This window comes from Pieris brassicae, chromosome 13 (assembly GCF_905147105.1).
Source record: "Pieris brassicae chromosome 13, ilPieBrab1.1, whole genome shotgun sequence".
Taxonomy (NCBI): Eukaryota; Metazoa; Arthropoda; class Insecta; order Lepidoptera; family Pieridae; genus Pieris; species Pieris brassicae.
In genome coordinates, this window is record NC_059677.1 from 4,993,382 (window position 1) to 5,011,561 (window position 18,180).

At 35.5% G+C, this 18,180-nt stretch overlaps 1 protein-coding gene across 2 annotated transcripts in view; it reads left to right on the plus strand.

Moving 5' to 3' along the window:
* Positions 1–12,014, plus strand: part of LOC123717848 (zinc finger protein MSN2) — an 81,427-nt gene extending 69,413 nt beyond the window's left edge. For both annotated transcript variants that reach the window (XM_045674097.1, XM_045674098.1), the window contains exon 4: positions 6,491–12,014. In XM_045674097.1, the coding sequence (XP_045530053.1) occupies positions 6,835–8,541 (1,707 nt within the window). In that variant the 5' untranslated portion in view covers positions 6,491–6,834 and the 3' untranslated portion in view covers positions 8,542–12,014. The remainder of the gene's footprint in view (positions 1–6,490) is intronic.
* Positions 12,015–18,180: the final 6,166 nt, after the last annotated feature.

An 18,180-nucleotide genomic window follows, 5' to 3' on the forward strand; every position in this document is an offset into this window, starting at 1 on the left:
ATTTTTATATGCTCCTGTCAACGCACTAATAATCTCGAGCCTCAATAGATTAGCCATTGAATAGGTTTAATTAACATTATTCCAGTACATGGTTTATAGTTAGATTGTAAGATAACGCGCAAGATAGTTGAACAAGTCTTGTCTGAATGCTAGACTAACTGGAGACATACTGATAGTGACTGTTACGGTATTCTTAGTTAATGCGCTGCCGTAGTAATATTAAACAATACTGTTTTGAATAAATTAATATTAAAATAAAATGAGGGCAGGTTATCATCATGTGGTTTTTAAATTATTACCGATATGAAAATATGCTTGCCAGACTTGGAAATATACAGAGAAGATAAACAGAAAAATGAGAAGTTGTGAAAGGGACGGTACCTGTAACGGAGCATGCTTAATATTTGAAAAAATTATTAAATAAGACACGCAAAGATAAGAATCGTTACTGAAAAATAAGAATCGTTACTAAAATAAGCTCTAAAGCTTAAATGGAGAGCTAGCCCATCTCCATATAAGCTTTAGAGCTTCGATCCATGGACTATAATTGCGACCCGATGGTTAGGCCCTATTGGGAAACGAAATAGAGGAAGACCGCTCACGAGATGAGCGGATGACATTACTGAAACAGCTGGCTCGAGCTGGATACAACGCCCAAACTGTATAAAAAATATAGAAGGATTAAGTTTACTTTGTTCTTTGGAAGGCGTTCGCGTTCGCAACGCGAGTGCGTTGCCAGCCTTTCAGACGGTGGTCTCTACTTAACTACATTGGACATTAAAATTACAGCTGTGCGCCAATACGCTCTTCTATGTCCGCTTAACTCTCGTTCATACGGTTGAGGAAAATATCCTTAGGAAACCAGCTTAACACCCAATCGTCAGCGTCAGGCTGATGACCCATTTGCCTAGTAAATAATACCAAAGAGATACAGAAACCGGAAAACTGCAGTAAAAGTTTAACTAACAGTATTGAATCACTTAACATTCATTCACGCTGACTATAGAGTAAAAAAAAGAAGTTATTTTGTCTATTTTGATCGCAGCGTAAATACAATTTGACAGAAAGAGATAACACATAGTAGTATATTTCCTTACCGCGAGTTTTGTTAAATGTTAAGTTATATATATATAGTTAATAGTTATTAGTTAATAATTAGAAGCGGAAACAAATGTAAACAATCATTACACCTGAAGCCAATATCAGCCCTTTAGTTTTTACCACATCAATTGTAATTAAAATTCTCGTTTATACGTTAGTTTTTGTTAGGTTCTCAACCCCCCTATATTTATGTTTATTTACTGATTAAAGTCAGTTGACACCCAGCATCGAAGCGTATCTATCTATCTGAACATATGTTAGAGGCTGCTTAACATCTACCCGCTCACCGTCTACAATCTATAAATACGACTAAAGGACTGGCTCATGAACATACCTTACGCAGAGTTAGAGCTTCTTCTGAGACCTAGTATATAGTTACAGACTTTATTCATTCGCTCACTGACTCACTCACTCACTTATGCACTCAAGCGTGTTGATTAAACAGTTAAAAACCAATAACAAAATTAAATTAAATAAAAAATGTAACTAAATTATATATAAATTAAATATTTTAAGGAATGTATAGTTAAGTTTGTTATGAAACAGCTGGAAACCCTGACAAAGGGTCTTTTTACTTAAAAGTGTTCCCAAATCTTACACATTGCATATATAATTAAGATGAATAAACACATTTTTTTTATTTTATTTATATATCCATACAACAACCGCTACTGAATTTAATTCGCAAAAACAGAATTTGGATCGTGTTAAAAGCGAAGAGCCGTAAGCGCATGATTACACTTCTAAGTAGTTTTTTATTCCTAGAAGAGAAATTCAAGTAATCAAGCTAATGATAAATAATCGTGACTTGCGGTCACATATGACCTTTATAAAACAAAAAAAGTTATACGTTTTCTTCTTTCAAAGAAAACATTAAGCCATGAAAATGTGTCAGGAGATTACGTACAAAAAGCCTTCATGAATGTTCTTCTTCAGGTGCCACTTTGTTGGTAAAGGTTTGTTAACAACTTGATTGAGGTTCTTGACTTACTTACCTTATAACCTCCAAATGGGGCAGAGAGCGTCCACAGTGAGTCTCCATCGCGTTCGGTCTTTATCGGCGTCCATGCGTCGGGTTGTCTCTCTCCCTAAAATATGGCGAGGGGGCCGATGGCTGGCCATGCATGATACTCTTGAACGGGTGATACTTGTAATCACTGGTCGTACTTGAATTCGTGTATGCGGTGATGTTAGTTATTTTTGACCATGCATTTGCGGATTGTTCCCACTAGAATGTAAATGCGTGCTCCTATTTCACCATGTCTCCTGCTGATGTCATGTGGAACATGATGTTATGGTTGCAGCTCCTTACAAACGTTGTGTAATCCAAAAATAAAAACTTGGCGATCAAAAAGAGTGGCGGAGAGTTTATTGCTAGTTCTTCTCTTCCGTTCTACGCCCTAGAGAACTGGCAGTAAATGTAAAATTAGAAGCATTTAATGTATATTTTTTATTGACGTTCATAAGTGTACATTGTGTTACCTATATGAATAAATTATTTTTAACTTTGACTTTGATCTCTTATTTCACCACGCTCCCAGTCTTTCCGATTATCTTTGCCTCATCTGCAATTATTTTACCAGGTTTGCCTTAGACTGTTACGCTTTCTCGAGAGTTCCAATCAAGCGCTTGCCTGGGAATATGATTGGGATTCAGAGTGTATGGCCATATCCATCTTGCAACGCTTTAGAAATCTTTTCGGGCCAGTAGAGGCCCAGAATACGGCGAAAACAGATGTCTATCCACTCCAGAGTCTCGGACGAACAGGATTAAGGACGAAAGCTAACTGGAGTGATCGAAGTATTCAATAAAGGACCCCGATAGGTCCATGGGCCGTAGCTCCCTTATGTGGCTGTTCTATCTGTGTATAAAAATGTGCTTCTAGTCGTGGAATCAGTTATTTAATAGACAATAGACGGTAAAGGTCATTTTCCCGCTGAGAGTATTACGCACACATTTTTGCGATGCCAATGAAGGTTAACTGGGTGGTATTAACTTTTGTTAAGCAATGTTAAACAGAAAACTATGTTGTTTGTAGAAAATAAATAAATTAGTGGCGCCACATGTTTAGGTCTGGGCCTCAGATTTCTGTATCTGTTTCATGATTGTCAATCTAATAGGCAATTGATCAGCCTCTGTGCCTGACACATGTCTACTTTTGGGTCTAAGGCAAGCCGGTATTTTCACGATGTTTTTCGTTCGAGTGAATGTTACGCATATAGAAAGTCCATTGGTGCACAGCCGGGGATCGAACCTACGACCTCAGGAATGAGAAACGCAAGCTAAAGCCACTAGGGCAAGACTGTTTTTGGATATTAAGTACAAAAAAATTCATAGATTTAGAGTTACAATGCCGGTGGTGATGCAATCCAATTTTTTTTCCGACGTGACGCGAGGCAAATTGGCAAGCCTTACGTTGATATATAAATGAATTTAAGCTTTCAATTAATGTAATTAAAACTTTATGCAGCTTTAGTGGCTGCAGCATGCGACTCTAATACCTGAGGTTGTAGGTTTGATCCCCGGCTGTGCACCAATGGACGGTCTATGTGCGCATTTAACAGTCGATCGAACGGTGGAGAAAATCATCGTGATGAAACGGGCCGTCCTACGTATGTCAGGCACAGGAGGTTGATCTACTCGCCTATTAGATTGACAATCATGAAACAGATTCAAAAATCTTAGACTTTAGACCTAAAATAGTTTACTGATTTATTATATTTATATAACTTTTATGCGTACGGTTAAAACAAATTTTGCATAATAGTCAAACCTGGATAATGTGAGACTTGAGTTCACATTATCCATCGCCATCTCATTTTGTCTTATAGAGGTTTCTCACTAACGCGAGTTTCTATAGAAGAACTATAGAAAATAATTACAGACGCACATTTGGTTTGATTAAAAAATAAGTGTGTGTACTAGTGTACACACATAAGAAGTGAAACTTCTTTATGACCTTATTTTTCGAAAAATTATCTACTATATGCAATATAACAGAAATTGGTTAGAAAAAGTTAAATAAGATAAAGTTCTACAAAAGGCTTTTATTATCATAGACATGAATACGAATAATACAATTATTTCATTTTACCTTATTACTACTAAGATTATTACAGAATTACATTAATTGTAATAGATTTATTACTATCATTGTTATCGTTATTATATATTTTTGTTATTTATGGCTTCGAATCTCTTCGAATCAACCGTGGTAGGGACAAGAAAAAGATGGCGCGGCACCGAAAAATGTAACGGGATTTTTTTTACAACGCCAATAAAGAGGTTAAGTCAATAATAGTCCCTCGAAATTAAGCAAATATCAATCAAACTTAAAGAGGTTCACGCGTGAAAAATTACTGTCACTTATACAGCTTTCATGTTTCTCACTTACAGAGGTTTTAAAGCCAAAAATTCAGGACCCGGTTAATACTCATCAAGAGTTTTCTCGCTAACCCGATTGCCACCTACTCAAATGACGTTTCCAATACAATTCGTTATCATAAACACATTTGATGTCTTGTTTTTTAGTATTAATTTCCAACACACAACACAGTGTTTACAATGCTCTTAAACTACATGTTTTTTTAGAGATATATCTTCTTCTGTGTAATTAATATCCTAAACTGCTGGACCGTGTGATGAGTATTCAAATGTATGCGAGAATAGTTCAAATAGATATTATATTGTTTTTATATTTATATCGTATGTATAACAGCTGACATATAACTATTTTATCATTCATTAAATGTAGTGAGAATTTAAATAATTGACAAATTAAATAAACCTCACCTTAAAGCCTTAATGTATCGCAAGATTTTTCGAAAACACATGAACGAGTTTATTGTAATCGTAGCCGTAATATTATACGTCGTTTCGGTCCACAGGTTCGCTCCAATTCGTGTCACTTGACAGCCATTTCTCGTTTTACGCGTAATAATAATTCGTTAAATTTTTGATCCAAAACATTGTACAATGTACTTGTAGCTTGATATATTATAGGTAGATCAATTAAAAAAATCATTGTTAAGTCCCTATCTCATTCGTTTCGATTAATGTTTAACATAATTGTCATGTATTTTCGAACATATAGCTTGTAATATTGACTGTAGATATATCTTGTAACATATACATTATATTTGATGTGGTAAACTTTAATAAATAAATAACTGAAATTATTTACACGGTCGTACCGTGATTTTATTTTCTATTTTATGTGGTATTGAAGTGCATCACATACAAAATGCTATATCTACAGTGTGTGTAACAAGCTATCTTTTATAAAATATATGAAAATTTATGTAAATATAAATGTTACAAAAAAATTACTAGTGATTTATGCAATTAAAAAATCACTATTTTATTTGTTTGTTGACATAATTTTTTAATATATTCCCTCTTCACGCCGTCTTTTTTGAAGTTTTAAATATAAAGACAAAATGTCCAAGGTCATTTAGAAATTATTACCTTTCCGGTAATTTATTTGTGTGTGTATCACTGTTTTGTTTTGTTTGTCAAGATTTCACGCGCAGACAAGCCTAAAAAAACCTCACACTGTACATTATCCAATTTTGTAAACATTTTATCTATTTATTCACAAAATTATTACACTTTCCAATACGAATAAAATAAATTTGTATAATATAACTAGCATTTCTTTGTGGATTGGGTTAGGTGAACTAGTCAATAAATATGTATTTTATAATAAATAACCATGACTAAATACGAAGGTCACTTTAAATTAACAAAGATAGAAACTCAGTAAAATTTTTGTTCTCAATTAAAAGCCTAAACTGATCAAGGCGTTACATGACAAGGCATGCTTCGTGACTCGTTCGCCCTGATTTCATACAGGATCTAAACACACGACTATTGTTAATTATATATTCAAATTCATTATAATTTTATGGCCATCATATTATCCAGTGCTCGGTTGGCCACCACGAGGTTGTGGTTTGTAACCCGGCTGTGCTAATATGGGCAATTATTTTTTATACAGAAAAGAAAAGCAGTAATTCAAACCCAAAAGTGGCACATGGCCAATCTTCTGCTAGCCTATAAAATTTGAGGTCATACAGCGTTTAGACGTACGAGCAGTGTTGGCCTCGCGGCTTCAACAAGTTACTGTCATTGTTGATTTCGTAGGTTTGTTCCTTGGCTGTGCACCAATGTATATATACTGTCTAAGTGTAGCACTCGCTCGTACAGTAAAGAAAAAGATCGTGAGGAAACCGGCTTGGCTTAGGCCCAAAAGTCGACAGTGTGACGGCGGAGAAGGTTGACCTACATGCCTATTAGAGACGATCACGGAATCCATAGGATCTTAGTCCCAGACCTATAAGGTTGTAGCGCCATTGGTATAACTCTAATATATAGTTTTTCGTTGCAGATATCATGGAGTCGCACCTTATAGTTCATCAGCGAGACATCTGACTTATCCACGTGCAGGCAGGAGCTTGGAGTGAATGATGGGAAAGAGGAACGCTCGGATCAAGATTGCACACTCTGTTGGTCCGCCTATCGCTGTTATAATAGGCACATCTGAGTAGCCCCAGAAGTCCCAGTCCACTTAAGCATTATCAGTTACCGCCGCACTAGCGACTGCCAATAAAGTACAAGTCAAATCGGGTTATAGCACGTGTATTTACATAGATATATTAATTTTAGTACAAACGACTGGACGAGGTGATTATTTATGCGTATAGGTTAGACATTAACTAAGTAACAGTAGTCATGACGACCACTGCACCCGAATTATCAAAATCAGATTTCTTTGATTTTGTAACATCTAACGAGATAACAGACGCCCAATACAAACAACAAATGCGATCTGTTAACGTATTCATGGAATCACCAGATTCACGTTCCAATCCCTTATTATCTGAGGAGCCCAAGGAACAGAATAACAACAACCTGTTGAGTGTAACGTGTAATCAGACCACTAGTAATACTATGACCACGGCAACCACGTCTAATTCATTACAAAGTTTCGACTCCATATGGAATGTGGATAGAGATCGTGATCGTTTAGAAACAGCTATGTTAGAGGATTTGAACAAATTTTACTGGAATCAAGATAATGAGATAAGTGGAACACACCCGTGCACAGATACCGCCATTTCCAATAAACTTATCAGTAATAACACAGATGGGCAAATTTATACCCTCACTGTACTGAATCAAGACAATTGGGTGAAAGACGAGGACGTATCTATGTCTAGCCCGGCTGATATAGAACCAAATTCTTCCCTCGATCTTGAATCTATATTAAATATGAATGGATTCCCCAACGACTTTAACCCAGACACACTGAATGCAAACATACTGCCTAAAGTAGAAAGCTTCAGCTATGAAGAGAATTCGTCTGAAAACCGAAGTACAGATTTGAATACAACAACACTTGTAAAAGTTGAGCCATTCAGTTACGATGACGGCGAATTTCAAAGTGACAAGAAAGATGAGACAAACCGAAGTCCTATTATTGGTACATCGCTATTAGATGGTCAAGTTGAATTCAATAACAACAATAACGATTGGAAGTTAACAGATCAAAATACGGAATCCAATGAATCGCTACTGAGAAGTGCATTGCAGGGTAAAGCTTTCATTCGTTATAATACCTTACAAAAAAGTTTGACCAAACTTGACGCGGAGGCGGAATTAAAAAGGGTTATTATTAATAATAATAACAAAGCAGATGTCCCGTCAATGTATCAGTGTGATAACAAGGACACAGATGCAGAGCTGCTAATGGCAATAGCACCACAGAATGGTAATGTAAATATTTCAATATTACTAGAAGATCCAACTGCAAGTGTTGTTGCCAATGGTGAAAATTCAACGCCAACACAGAGCGTTGACGATTTATTATTCTCCCAGCTTGACGTAACATATTCTGATGATTATGAGAAACTGAAGAGAATAACAACGGAACTAGGAGAATCTGTACAACCTTTCTGTACCGTGGAACCTATCGACCCTTCACGCAGTGTATATAATATTCACAACGTTAATGGTGAGCTCGTTACGATGATACCAGCTGGGGAGATTCAACTATCCCAACATTTGCAGATGATGACGGCATCTCCTACCGTGTCCAGTACGAAATCGATTGGGAAAAAACATAAAAGATTTCAGAATAAAAACACATCTCCAACCTCACAAGCACAATCCGGAACAGCAGTCCAAGCGGCGACGTCAACATCAAATGGAGTGAGAAAGGAGAGATCCCTCCATTACTGTTCAATCTGCTCGAAAGGCTTCAAAGACAAATACTCAGTAAACGTCCACGTCCGAACGCATACAGGAGAAAAGCCATTCACCTGTTCGTTATGTGGCAAAAGCTTTCGGCAAAAGGCTCACCTGGCCAAACATTACCAGACACATATCGCGCAGAAGACAGCTGCAGCGAACGGAGCTAAGCCAACGAAGCAGAGATAACCAGCCAGTCCACAGTTCCAACTCGCATAATAGTCAATATTTTTCACAGTGATAATAAATGTATTAAAATAAAGGAATCCTCGAAGGCTGATCACATGAATTTGGATAGGTGCTAAGTAGATGTAGAGACAGTTATTGCGAGTGTCAGTGATATGAATAACATTTATGACATATTTGTTAATTTGTATGTAATTCCGTCCGTTACCGATAATATTTAGCTTTAGCTAGATTATTTTTAGATTAGTGTTCACTAAGCTATTTTGTATACATTATCATATTTAATGTTTGATGCTAGGAAATTCATGGGATTTATTTCCTAACTATCAAAGCGCGTAAGCAGAACAAAAGATCGTATACCTTTTCATATTTATCAATGTTTGATTAGAGGAAATTTTTAGGAATTCTTTCTTAACTATCAAAGCGCGTAAGCTAAGCAAAAATATTGATGCTGCGATAAAAGATACGGCTTCAATATAAGCGTTATGTACATTCAATATACAGTCAACTTTCGATAACACTCGTTAATTTGATTTTTTTCCGCTCCTTTAAAAACACTCGATAAGGAATATCTTGCTCGCCAACATGACATAATTTGAAGTAGCTTCCCTACTCTATGCTTTGAAGCGTCTATAAACATACCTATCAATTGTTTTCTAAAACTCTTTAGACTGACTAAAGTTGCTCACTCAAAAGATTATAGACTTCTTTTCGTAATAAAACATTGTAAGCGTATACTCTCGACATCCATAGTCCACAACTGAGCGTTTTTTAAGTGAGTTTTTGGCGTGATTAAGGGTACTTCAAGAGAAGATCGTATCATTTCTCATAAGACCGACATTGAATTACCTTCTAGCAATGTCAGATGAGACCTCCTACCCGTTTGGTATATAAAAAAACTAATTTGAAATTGACTTGTGGCCCCTTGAGTTTCAAATTATCGAGAGTCGACTGTAGTCCCATTATTAGATAATTATAACATCTACATCTAGCTAAGTGCAATTTCTCCTGCAATGTATGAAAGAACTTTCTAAAAATAGTAAAAAAAATAGTCAAACTATCTTTCACTCGTGTACACTCACTGCAATATTGTGTCTTAATTTAGCAATATCTTTCCTCATATATAACGAAACTTTCGAATTATTGAACTATTATATTGGAATTTTGTGGTGGCCTTTTAAATTTCTCTTGAAAATCTAAAATTGCTATGTTTCTCCCATACACTACATTAATCGCTCCCTTTACAGGTAAGCCATGATTACTATAAATCTGTAACAATCGATTCAATCTTAAAATCGATCTCCTTTCCTCTAAATTGGACTTTCTTTGTTTATAAAACCGCGCCCTAATACTCCGAAAAATACTCGACAAATAATTCTATATTAAAAGTCATATAAGCATTTTATATCTATTTTTATTTGTTCTTTATAGTCAAATGTCGCGCAGAATATGAACTTTCCATTGCAACTATTTTTATTGTCATTTGCATACTTAATATTAGTATAAAAATATTTCTATAGAAAACAATAATGTACGTCACCATAACTTGTTTTAAGACAGTATTATAGTTTCCAAACTTTCTTCTTTCGTTTAGAATTCATTATAAAACCAATAATTGAAATTAATTAGAATAAGTATTACTTATATCTTGCCATTTTGGTGACTCATTAGCACATAACACTGCCCTATGATCTCTCTGTTCAACCAGAGACTATTTGACACAACGAACTGTTGTCTATACTCATGTAGAATAAGTTCTGATTCAAGTTACTCGACGGATTATATTAAAATTTATCGTTTACGATAAAAGTGGTAAATAATAAAATACTCATATATTAAACTAAATGTGGAAAATTACGAGACAAACCACTTGAATCTCATTAGGTCTTATTTGAAATTAGCGAATTTATTATAGTTATGTATAAGTTTTTCGAGAGATTTACCATAGATAATAAGATTGGCTACTTAGTTTTACAACATAATTATAATGGTTGTTAATATATTCTATCGTAATAATTGTTTTGGATCTGATTATGAAATTATAAATCCGACTATTTAGTTTTGCATTTGTTCCTGAGATCATTTTTAGATTTTATTAAAACTCTAAGTTTAAGTTTTTACGTTTAATGTTTGGTGGACGCGGATGAATTAAAATTATTTTTCGACATTTGTAAATATATTATTTATAAAAATATTGCTCAAAAATGACACTTCGTCCCTCAAACCGTCCTGTACAATATTATTTATTTAGAATTATTAAGAATGGAAACGAATGGAATTTGATTTAATCAGAGCTGTGATTATTGTTTATGGTAACTGTTAATTGATTGTTGAGATAATTTTGCATAGTCTGTGGCAAGTCTTCCGAGGTGTGTATCGGCTGCAAAAATGCGGTATCGTCGAAAGACTTTAGCCTGCCATTAAGGTAAATAAAAAAATTATCCCTTATATATCGCGCAATATTTTTGCAATTCAAATTTTCTAATATTTTTTCTTTAAATGGATTATAACGAAAGAATTTAATAATTTATCACGGCTATAGAAGTGTCGCTCTAAAACAATGACTCTGTAATCTATGGTTTTTTTTATTTTATCGCACCAACTATTATTTGATAGCCAGTAACTCATACAACGTCCATGACCGACCTCCTAGGTGATTTCAAAATACTAGACACAGAATAAATATAATATTTTTACAATTTCTTAAACGATCTCAACAATCAATAATTATATGACAATTTGTCTTCCATCATTATTAAAAATATAACCTTATTAGGTGTAAAAAGATATAAACATACGAAAAAAAGGTTGCCCCGTAAATTGTATGGCTTAATTATTGTTGTGGTCATGCCTTAAGTATATATTATTAAATTTTATAAATCAATCTTACCAACGTTGATAACGACTGTCAGCGAGCTGTTCCACATCCTTTGAATCCCGAAAAAACATTTTGTGACTGTTGTTGGGTCATTAATTGAAATTGTATAAGATTTTACAAAGCTTTATTTGGGACTAAATAAAATAGTTGAGTATAATTAATGTTCAGAGTCGAGAGTTATCAGTTAGGTAATTTTTGACGTATGTAAGTCATACTTAGCTCTATGTAAGATTCCGAAATAAGACTCACCCGTTAAGGCTGACTTTCGTTTATCAAAATTGTACGGATTTTGACAATAGGAATCATGCCACCAAGTCTTGACTCTAAATGTTGCTGTAACTTGGGGTGGTTTTGTCTGATTTTTGCGTCAACTTGTGCAACAATCAGAGACAAGAATAATGTAATTTTTGACGTATATAAAGCCATACTTAGCGCTACCGGTCAGAAATGAGACACGCCTCTAAGGCTGACTTTCGTTTGTCAAAATGGGATGGATTTTGACATATAGAATCATAATTATCTAACTTGACTCTAAATGTTGCTTTATTTATACAACGCAATCTTTTTACATCGAACGATATTACTATACCATGTTTACAATTTTACAGTTTTTTATGGAATTTATATGTTTCTACTTTCCTACTTAAGTTTGCTAATAAAATGTTTTTATAATAAATTTGTTTTAATTGTACATCGTCTGCCATATTTCCAATACGACTTAGGGTCCTTCAAGAGCGTACCAATCAACCGTACCGTCAAAAAGGCCTCTCGCCTTCTGGCATTGAGAGCGTCCATGGTGTAACTCCGGTGTAACACAATCAGGCCCTCCAGCCCGTTTGTCTCCTGTTCTATCTAGTGTTTGCCGCGACCTCTATGTGGAAACAGCTTCCATCAGAAGTCGTAGTTTAATGTTGTTTCTGAATCTAAATTTTTCGTTAATTTGTTGTACTAATGTACAAGTTTGTTTCAACAAATTAACTTCGATAAAGTTCACCGGGAACTTTGAACGGTGATACACCCATATACAAGGCTCACCGGTTGTTGGGTTATTGCTTAGTCAATTAACAAGGTATTAAATACAAACGATAGGTCATACAAATTCTACAATGTAGAGCTTTAATAAGCAGTTATGTTTTTCATGGAAGAACCCGCTCTAATAATTAAATTACATTTTATGAATAATTTTAATTGTCACTATAACTGGTTTTGATAAAGTAAAATTAAGTGAAATTATTTTGACATAGTTCCCACTGATACAAACAATCGTGTACATCACATGACTAGTAAAATATCTAAAAATGATTATGCGATGAATTAATATGCACCACAGAATACAAACGAAAATATATATAAAAAAATATTTTCAACACATAAACAATTTTCTTAACCTACATAGTAATAATAATAATTAAAAATTTATAGATAGAAAAGTGAAGTAAATTTAAAAAGTTTGTCTCTGTGCTATGTTTAATACTGGCTGCATTGCTGTGATGCGATACTTATTCGTTGAGGAAAGCTCCAGCTCTGGGTTCACTACCAACTTAAATCTTTAATTAGCTGTTCACTTGTACCCGACAGCCCAAGAGTCTTTTTTAGTTTGAATACTTCCGTCAATGTCTTGCATATTTATTTGGTACAACATTTAGTGTAGTATATTTTAAAATTTTGGTAAAAAACTTTATATTTTAGTATGGCTTTAATTATACTTCCGCCTATATAACCTTGACCTGAGGCTATATATCAACATTGTCTAATGTCTGTGACATTTAAAATAACCGGATTTTAAAACATGAACTTCAAGACGAATACGGTACATAATTGAACGCTTGGGCTGCTAAAACAAGGCGTTCTAACACATTTTTAAAATATTAATGTGTTGTAAAAATTTAACAGTGGCGCGGACTTTTTTAGGTCTGGGCCTCAGATTTCTGTACCTACTTCATGATCAGCTGACAATCTAATAGGCAAGTAAGTGATCAGCCTCCTGTGCCTGACACATGTCGACTTTTTCTGTTTAAGACAAGCCGAATTCCTTCACGAATTTCAAGCGAATGATAAACGCGCATAGAAACAAAGTCCATTGAATCACAGCCGGGAATCGAACCTACAACCTCAGGGATGAGAGTCGAACGTTTAAGCCAATAGGTAAACACTGCTCTAAGTATACTTACTAGGTTAATTTAAATATTAAATGACTATATATTTAATTATCTTGTACCAATGTATCAGTGTACGTTGGCAAGCTTTTATAAATAAATAGAATAAATGGCTACGTTTCTTTGCATCCATCAGGCATTGTGAATCTCTATGTGTTTACAACAATAACGAAATCATTCTAAAGAAACAAAACATATACATGATAAGCAGCCTATTGGCTGCTCATGGCGTATCATGGTTAACAGTTTCCCTTAGTTAAGAACACACGTGAGACAGGCGTAAAATGGATATTTGTTTCTAGTCAACCGTGTACTGCATGCAGGGATTTTAGCAAGAAAAAAAAAGTTTCAAATATAACCTCCTTAGCTCGTAAACCTTCGTAGCAATGGTCAAACAAAAGGCATGTAAATAAATAGAAATAGGCTCCGCCGGCTATTGTTCTGGTTCCGCCGCCACACGATGTAATTAGTTCCATTGTGGGCAGATCCTATCGACGACGTACTTCCGATGGATTTAAGTACACGCTTTCCACTCATTGTTCTTTAATCTGGAAGATTTGGGTACGGCTGAGATCTACGGATCAAGATGCTGCAATTTTTTCTTTTAAAAAGCAAATTTTGGAGCCCAAGGCATATTAGCTCGCTGAGCAGTGAACACGATACGTGCTTTTTTATATAACAGGGGACAAACGGAAGCTCAAGTGATGTTAACTGATACCGCCGCCCATGGATACTTACATTACAAGGGAATTTAATGGCAGCTGTTTTAAGAGTTGGTACGCTTTTCCTTGAAGGACCCTAAGTCGTATCGGAAATACTACGTTCAGTTGTGGGACGGACATCGAGGTGATATGGGTGGTGTTCAAAATCTCTTAACTGAAATGCAGTCGTCTCTTTCTATCAAATTTTCCACCTTACCCTTACCATTCGAGTTTGACTTTATTTAGCAACAGTAACAATTTCTTTCCCTTTAAAATATTAATGTTATCGTTTATTCAGTGTTTAATTTCACTTTTCTTTTTATCTACCATTTCTATATCGTATAATTGGGTATATTTTAGGGTTTTTATATTGAGATTTAGGGAAACAGGACTACAGCCCCAGAGCCTCCACAATAGAGACTTCGGAAAAAAATTAAAATCTTTTCTTTTGATATTTGTTTTTCTGTTTTTGACCTTTGTACAAATATTACATTATTGTTAAATATTAACTGAAACCCTTAGTAAATTATTAATTGAAAAACTCGATTTTTCATTATATTTGGAAAATTATTTGGGGCCAGCCTCTACTCCTTCGTTGCCCTGAGGCCTCCAGCTCTCTAAATCAGTGTTGTTAATGTTGTGCTAAAACAGCCGATAGAAATACATTCCATAGTTAATAGTATTCGTTCCTTTGAATTCCATATTCATCGCCAGCTTTATTTAGTAAAACACTAAATAGGAGTGAATAGTAAAAAGCGGAAATGGACATTGCCTTCTGGGGATGTAAATAGCGAATACCAGTGATAATAAATCCTTACTACGTGTTTCTAACCGTCTATTTGTTCTGTGGTAATTCAATAAATACTTGACTTTTGTTCCCTTCCAGAAAGGCGCGATTAACAAAAAATTTCGACACTGTTTCTACGAAAAATTTGATACCTCTGCTTACTGTTTTGCTTTAAGTTGAACGTTGAACGTATCGCGTGCCTATCATTGTCTAAACATATTTTTTTGTCCAAATAAAATCAACAAACAATATCTTCCGCGGTCCACTTTAGAAGATCTTTTTTTGCTAGCGATCTGTGGGTTACTTTGTTACCACAAGTTATAAAGTATAATGAAAACTGTGTTGGAAATTGTACCCCAAATCACTAATCTAACACTTGTTACCAAAACCGACTCACTCTCTTTCTCCTTTGTCTTTATCTTTTTATTCTGCAGGGGTTCCTCATCCGATTCATCAAACTCTTCAAGAGTCTTAACAATTTTTTCATCTACCTGAAAATGAAGGTTGTGAGAGATATCAACAATATTTCATGGTATTAAGTAGCCTTAATTTCAAAGCAAATTAGCATTCTTTATTTGAGGATTGTAAGTTTAATAGACAGCTGGTTCATCATAGTGGCTAACAGTGTCATTAATGGTACATGTGGAATTCAGTGCTATGTCCCAATTTCCGATGACAAAATTAGATCGCGGTCTTCTGGGATAAAAAAACGAAACAGTGGCGGTACAACCTTTCGGAGGTCTGTATCTGTTTCATGATGATTTGTCAATCTAATAGGCAAGTAGGCGAGCAGTCTGTCATCAATCGACTTTTCGGGTCGATGTCAAGCCGGATTCCGGATAGAAAGTTTATTGGGGCACAGCCAGGATCGATCCTATAAACTAAGGAAGCCAAAATTTCTCTCCCTTGGAGATACAACTTTGAATTGTATAAGAGATCAAACTCCTACCTCAATGGCCGGAAACAGACCCACAAAAATAGGTATCCATGGGCGATAACTGTCTTTTTGAGTGTCCCATAGTCTGGCTCAAACTCAGGCAAATCTTATCTCTTAAGTAATTTAAACAAGCTTCGTATTTTGCTCAATAATTTGCTCCGCGTGATTGTGAAAGTCTCTAAAAATAAGCGTCTATAATTTTGAGAGTTGTTCTAAACTCACATAAAGCTCAACGCTCGTTTATCTGTGAATACTATTTAAAAAGTTGAGAAGCGTAAAAATCCGTTTCTCCTCAAAACTAACCTGACAGCATGGATATTCACAAATTCATACGGAGCTAACTTTCTAAGTGCGTGGGGTCAATTTATCATTTTCCAATTAGTTAAGCATTACTCTGCTGTTTTTATGGGCCAAAGGGTCGAAGGGTCACGTGGTCTGGTGCTGCCATTGACACACGCAATGCCAGACTCGCCAGTACTCTGAATCTCTAAAAATCAGTACGCTCTGTTCTTGAAGGACCCTAAGTCGAATTGGTCGGCAAATACTTAGAGCATCTAGTTCCATCAGAGGTGGTGCGCGGCTCTTTAAACTATCTGATATAAACCTTCTGTTGAAAATTACTGCGTTCCAATGATTGTATTAGTTACATGATCAAAGTATATTTAGGTATAATTGTATATTTATCAGTTATACTAAAGATGAAATACACAATATGTGCAAAAACATTTACGAAAAGAAAAAATAAATAATAATTATTAAGTACATTTACAAAGTACATTTTACCTAATTCGGCTGTGTAATGGTGTTGGAGCGTATGTACGAGAGGAAGGGCTCATGATGCAGGTGATTTAGCGCTATGGACATTCTGAATACTACTTTTGATCATATTCCGAGGTATCTTTATACTTTCTTACGAGATCCTCACTACGTAAAGCCCGCCCTGAACCTGGACACCACGGAGCTTGTAAGCACACTCCAAAATGCCAAGCATTCTGAGCTAGTTTAGATTTGTAATTAATAATTTATAAGACAGTGAACATCATACGTCAAGACAGCAACGCAACATTCCACTCCTTCCACGTCGAGCGCTTTTCAAACATCTCTTGCCGTGCAGCACGCTTTATGGAACCAGCTGCCATTCTAGATGTTTCCGATCCGTAACAACCTTTGGGAGAAGAGCGTACCACTTCCTTAAAGGCACTTAAACTTCCTGAGGATAACTTCCTATAAAAAACGATATGGTTGGGCGATATCAATCAAAATAGATCAAGAACTACGGCTGCAGCATAGCCATAATAGGCGTTATCTGATATCGTAAAATAAAATCTGTAGGGCCTTGTAAGGAGAGTTACAATTGGCATTTTAATTGCAATTATAAGTATTCATTTGTCTCTTGGAAGTGCTTTTTTTGTATTTACTCTAGGCTGCCCTAATTAAACTGTAGTGTAGTGGTAACATTTGATAAGCGCTGACCTCGCGGCCTGATTCTTTGGACACTTTTTTGTCTATTCTCAATAAATGAAAACGGCAGAAAATCTATAATTTTACCTATGTGGGTTGTCGGCCTAATAGGGAGGAGTACGCTTTTTTGTCACAACCTTCCGGGAAATGGAAACAACACGACATTCAATAAGCCGACTATGAATTTTTTTCAATAATTTGCCTAATACTGTGAAAAGTGTTCACCAAACATCTTCAATAACTTAAGCAAAGTGTCTAAATACATTTGGTGGATCTACATGGGCACTGGTCGGCTTGATCCTTTGCGTAGAGATGGTGGTGATTAATGCAACAGAAGATGCATCCTCATCTTCTGCAGTACTGCAGCTTCTACTGCATTAAAGAGTGCTCTGAAATCCATTATAGGACATGGTATAATGCACACGACGCTTGGAGGTACAACACAGCACTCTTTATTCTGTTGAAACCCTTTTCAAACCAAATTAGACCTACAATTTAAGGAATTTCCACCCATATCACCTCGACGTCGTTCCGCAAAAGCATTCTTGAGGCACATTCTGCCGCGCACCACCTCTGTAGAACCAGAGGTATTACTTAGATACTGCAACGAAGGGCCTTCAAAAAAAAGATTGTACTGATCCCTGAAAAACTAAAGGGTGCAGGTGGCGAAGGCTATTGTACGTACTTTGCCTTAGGTAGTTAAGTATTTACTTCAGTCATTG